Source organism: Kryptolebias marmoratus, linkage group LG13 (assembly GCF_001649575.2).
Source record: "Kryptolebias marmoratus isolate JLee-2015 linkage group LG13, ASM164957v2, whole genome shotgun sequence".
Lineage (NCBI taxonomy): Eukaryota > Metazoa > Chordata > Actinopteri > Cyprinodontiformes > Rivulidae > Kryptolebias > Kryptolebias marmoratus.
This window is the reverse complement of record NC_051442.1, coordinates 25,912,910-25,918,998: the sequence shown is the minus strand read 5'-3', so window position 1 is coordinate 25,918,998 and position 6,089 is coordinate 25,912,910. Positions and strand designations below refer to the sequence as shown.

Sequence of the window (6,089 nt, the reverse complement as noted above, 5' to 3'; positions counted from 1 at the left end):
GTGACATAACATCATTAACAAGGTTTGACCACAACTGCTATAACTCACTTTGCAGTATAAATGTTTTTTAGTTTAAATTTCTGGCATGAAAGGTGGTGGGTTATATGCATTCTTTCAAGGATTGCTAGACATTTAATTGTTAAGGTTTCCAAAAGTTTGTATTAAAAAGGACAACTTCTGGTTCTCTCTTTTGAAAGCAAACTGGATGTGAGAATGTTTGGGTAAAGAGTTGGATTGTTTTCAGTCCAATAAAATGATTACATTTATCCAAGCCAGAACAATGGAGGTGTGGACAGACCTGGAGGAAGACTTGTTTCTGTGGGACGTTGGACACCCTGTGAGCCAGGCAGTCTGACTCAGATGAGTTTTTTAAACTCAACAGATGGAGTCAGTCCATCAGTAATCACGATGGTTACATCAAAATGTTAGTCAGCCTTTCATGTCTAACATGCTTATCACACATTTTTACAGTCTGACTTTTTCAAAAGGTTTGCCTACTGAGGGGGTGACGTGATGATGTTCCTCTCATCTCATTGCGCAGGATGAGACTGCAGCTCCTCTACAGCTCCATACTCCAACCCACCATGACACGCTCCCCTTTTATTGATGCGTTCAGGGCCCTCAGTAGAAATCTGCTGATGGAGTTACAGGAAGTTTTTATGTTGTTAGGAAGCCAAAGTATATCCCATAAATTAATAACAGTTAAACATTTGTTTTAAAATTCACCAATGGCTAATGTTGAAATGTATTGATTGACTGGCTGATTTCTATCTTTAAAATTTAAAATAAAAGGAAAAATGTATGTGCACATTTATATACAGCATAATAATTCAGTAACACAAAACAAAAAATATTTTAATATTAGTATTACAGTATCTAAAAGGGAGTAGTACAAACTTACATATTCCTACTTCTGTCAAAAAAAAGACACAATTCTCCAATAACTGTGTTTAGCAATGTAAAGGAAAAGAAAATAGACATGTATGCACATATACATATCTGCAAAATTGTATCTACTTAAATATATATATATCTTTACATGTACACACGTATATCCACAATCACATATACACATGCTGACAAACTATCTGATAATAAATCTTCATCTCATAATTAGTTCATTGTGATTCATCCTATCAGGCATTGCTTCATTTATGTAAATACTTTTTGAACATCTTTAGTTCATGTTGTTAATTGTACTGGACATCTACAACTTTATGGCAATGTCATGATAACAACCCCTCAATCACATTGTTGCAACATTGACGTTTATTCTGTTTTTACATTTATATTTTTTATGTGATAAATGTCAATGAGGAGGTAAATGTACAAATGCTATTTTGTAATTTGTATTTTAATGCATTTTGTGCTTTTATTTTAATAATAAATGATAATTCTCATAAATACTAACTCATATTAAAAGTTTAATTATTGTTAAAGGCACTAGGTATATTTTCACTAATTTGATGAACTACTTTAGTAAATTTGTTTAAAGCTGAGTGATACCAAGTATGTACAAGTTAAAATTGACCCAATTACCTAAAATAATGCAAAAATAGTTAAAACTTGAAAAAACTTTGAGAATTTACAAGTATATAGGATTACTAATAATTTGGTAAATGGTCAATGGCTTACATTTGTGAAGTACTTTATCTAGTCCAAGGACCCCAAAGCACTTTACACTACAATCAGTCAATTTATCAAATTTCACTGACTAAAAACTTGTGAAATATTGTTCAACTTTATTGCCCACAAGTGTAAAAATTGATTTAATTTTAATAAATTTTGGTGTGATTTATCCATTACAAGTAGGAAATTTTATCTAAAAAATAGTTATAATTTATCTTAGTAAAATAAGTACAAATTGTTACACCAACTTTTTTTTGTCAAATTTCAGCAGCTGCTTTTACAGTGTATTTGTCCTTACCTGTATTTAAACAATAGCAGTACAAAGCTTCTCCAGTGATCAGTTCATATTAAGCAGAACACAAGTTGAAATGCTTTTTTTCAAATGATTAAAAACTAATATTTAGGTGACAAACTCAATTTATCAAAACCAAATACAAACATTGAAATACCTCAAATATGTATAAAACAATAGACTGCAATAAATCACATTTTTTATTGACAGGTGTTTTTTGTGCTTGTATACAAATACAAATATACAACTAAACATTTTTCAATAAAAACAGCATTTTATTACTGATTATTGCTGCAACAGAGAAAAGCGTCTGTTTTGTCAAATAGGTATAAGTTGTTAGCTCGTTCTCAGCGGTGACATCAGTCACGGAGCACAGAGTTTGTAGAAAGTGGTAAAAGTCTTCATCCAGGCTAGGCTAATGCGTGCCAAATGAGGGCCCATTGTTTATCATTTTCAGGTTTATAAAACAACTCATTCTGAAAACTAACACATTGGTGTGAAAGAATGCTTTATTATAGTCAATATTAATCTCTGTGTTTTTACATGACACCATTTGTTTAGTTTGTCACTGTTTTCTTAACATTTGAGTTACTACACAAATGTATAGTTCCTAGCATAGCTCTTTATATGCCTTTAGTACTGATGCTGCAACTGTATCACCACCTAACCAGCATGTCTAGTCAGTCCACAAGTTGGCTCAATTCCCAGCAGCAGGAAACATTCAGCAGTATCAGCACCATCACCATATACAGTCTATCTATGCTCAGTATAGATAGTTCAGTTGAAAAAACAGCAACAAACTAAATGAACAGTGTCGTGTAAAAGTGTAATGGTATATGTTAGTTAATACCAGGCTCTCATTTGACTAACCTAGATGAAGACTTTTTGCCTCTTTCTTCATTCAAACAACTGTGCAGAACAGAAGTCCAGTTGTTTATGTTTGTAACTATATTTTGGATTTAGCATGTCCTGGATGACTGAGAATCTACACCAGCATACTCTTCCTTCCTTCATGCTCTGCGACTGATGTTGTGGCCGATGAGGGACTTTCTATTGATCACTATTTCACAGAGCATCATTTAAAAACATCACTAGATCATAACTTTTATTTTATAAATTACTTGAAAAAGGCTGAAATCGTTCCCTAAAGCAGGAACATGAAATTTCCGAGCATTAACGGGTCTAGGGAACTCACCGCTCTTAAATATAAAAGCGACACTGCAGGGAACCAATCATCGACCGTCTTCTTCCCACGCTGACCAATGAAAGGAGCGCGGTAGGCGGGGCTTGGGCATCTGAAGTCTCGTGCTTGGTTTCACGGCGCCGTCTGCTCTCGCTCCATTGGCGCAGGTGATCCGTCTCAGGATGCGAGAGGAGAACGGAGGAGAGGGGAAGAGAAAGGGGAAGCCGCCGATGGGAAATTGTCCAGGACTCGGTTAGGGGAAAACACGGATACCGACCAGTCTCCGTTTGTCCTGGGAGATGAAAGATCCACCGAAAGGGGCACTTTGAGATATGATGAGGCTTTTTTCTGGTCGGTAACAGTACTATGATTTGGTATGTGGCCACTTTGATAGCAAGTGTTTTCAGCACCCGAGGAACGGCCGCTCAAGGTGAGTCGAAGTGCAGAATCGGGATCCACCGACGGTTTTATGTTCAAGTTTTAAATCTTATGTTTTATTTCAAAAGGGGTTTCATTGCTTGCTGTTTGCTGATTTTGAATATCGAGCTTGTGTGTTAAAAATGTCTCACTTTACGTCGTGAAGTTTATACGTGTTCATCACCTGAGTGGAGCCGGGCGGTCCATGATGATGGAGACGAACCGGTTCGTGAGCAGCTGACTAACATAACAGTCTGTCTCACTGTGAAGCAACATGGATTGGGTTATTATTTATTCATGGCATTGTGTTGCAGTTGTAAGAGTAAAATAGTCCATTTGGCTTGTGATAATCCTCTCCAGACGGTGTGAGTTTCTCTGCCGGAGCTCTGGGGCATTTTGCGGGCAGCTTCTGGACTGCGGCAGCTGGCTTCTTTTCACGCCGGCTTGACGTCGTTCCGTGAAATGTGAGGGCAAACGAGATTAGTAGCTACTGATGTGCCGGTGTGGATGTCATTAAAATGCTGTGACAGGATTTTAACCTCTTCCTGTAATACTGCAGACCGGGTGTCATTACTGGTTCTGACCGCCAGAGGGAGCGCCATGCCATTGAGTTCAATCTCAAACTTTTCATGCCGCGCTCCCCTTTGAAGGAACAATACCCCCATCCCCTTCCTAAACATGACTCAAACTTTACTGTAATTTATAGTACTACTATTCTACTAATAATAATAACAATAACACCCATTATTCACATGTTTTTTTTCTCTTGGTTCGAAAATGTGAACGTGTTTTTAGAGAGAAATAAAACATTGTGCAATCACTTTTAGAATATAAAAATAAAGTCCAATCTATGTACAGTAACCCAACAAATATCTAAGAGTTAAATAAAACATTCTATTTTCACTGTAATATTAAAAATAAAACCAACTGTGAAAAAAAAACTGATGAAAGTTCAGTCTGTGAAAAACAAAAACAAACAGGTATTCAGGCAGAAAATTAGAAATCCTACTTTTAAGTGAGGGTTGTTATTTCATCACACTATTTAGGATTAAATGTTTTATCTTCAATGATGCTGATTATAAAGTAATTTTATATCAGGATATACAAGTTTTGTTTTTAAAAACTCAAGTGGTTTTCTAACATTTCTGGATGATGTTTCATCTTGTGACATACAATTTTTTATACTTAATCTGGTCAGCTCACACTTTTTAGACACAGTCAAATTTTAGTTTTAAGCCTCACTGAATTTCCTCCTACCTCTGTCTTATTTGATTTTTTTTGTTGTTCAGTGAGTCCACAGTGACACGTGGAGATACTTTGTGAGTAAACAGAGTTTGCATCATTTCAAGCCGTGTATCAGCAGCCAGTTTATATGCCGGATGTCCCGCTCAGATTAACCCACCTCAACCATTATCAGTCTGACCTCCAGCTGGCAATCCTTTCCTCTGATAGAGAAACTCTCTGTCATGACTTCTATCGGGGTCACGCACCTCTTGAATAGTAAGGAGTGCATTCTCCACACAGTGCAGCGTATGGTCTGTCTGACATGGAAACACAGTTTGTGTAACCCCAAAACAAGTCAAATTCCCAACAACATTTTAAGAACAAAATAAATAAAAAACTTTAGAAGTAGTCTCCCCATAGGTGTTGTGCCTAAAATTTGAGAACCACTGATTTAAACAGTTTGAAACTGCACTGTAGCTCATTTGTGATGGAAATTTGATCTGAGGAAGGGCTTAATGTGAGGCTGAGACCTGGCATGATGAGAAGGACTAGAGCCACCTACAGCGGACCTTGTCCTTTCTGTGGAGTCTGAAGCCAAGTATGGACTCTCTGCAGAAAAGGATTTAGTCATTTTAAAACCCAAGTTAAAGGCCACAAAGGGGGCCCTACACTTTCTTTTAGTCTCAATATTTTTCAACCTGTTTTTCCAAGATCTTCTTTTTAGCTTATTATTGTATTTTTAAGTTTTATCTGCTAGGTATTTTACAACTGCAAATAAATTTCAAATGTTTTAGCCCTTATGGTAATTTCTATGGGCTGGCCTGTGGTTTCCCTCTGCAGACAGAAGTCCTCTGGAGTAAAAGTTATTTTAAAGCTGAACTGAAGTGTTTTGAAGCCAACATGAGTTGAAAGAAACTCATAAAATAATCTTATTGTAAAATCCCCCCCCCCCCAAAAAAAATAAAATAAAATAAGAATTTTTTTTTTATACCGAACATTGAAGAAACCATTTGGGTGTTTTCGGCTTTTTCTGTGGCCCCCACTGATGTGTGACGTCCACAGAGCCAAGGTTCACGAGAATTCAACAGTTCAATAGTAAACAAATTATAGTACAATGCAGTGGCAGCTGGTGGAGTTTTCTCCAGGGGGGGCTATAAATCCAAAATAGACATATACCAAAGGTTTTGGTATATGTCTATTATGGGATACCTTAGTATATGTTTTGGACCAAAACATATACTAAGGTATCACACCTGTGTATTTACATGAATTAAAACAACAAAAGCAACATTATAATGTACATATAAATGCACAAGTGCTTCCTGAACACCAATACTTACAAAG

The 6,089-nt window shown here is 36.4% G+C and overlaps 1 protein-coding gene across 1 annotated transcript in view; it reads left to right on the top strand.

The window, feature by feature from the left end:
* Nucleotides 1-3,281: 3,281 nt before the first annotated feature.
* The window catches only part of LOC108245953 (protein turtle homolog B), a 202,803-nt gene continuing 199,995 nt past the window's right edge, over nt 3,282-6,089 (top strand). The window contains exon 1 of the mRNA XM_017433219.2: nt 3,282-3,534. Coding sequence (XP_017288708.1) covers nt 3,471-3,534 — 64 coding nt within the window. The 5' untranslated portion in view covers nt 3,282-3,470. The remainder of the gene's footprint in view (nt 3,535-6,089) is intronic.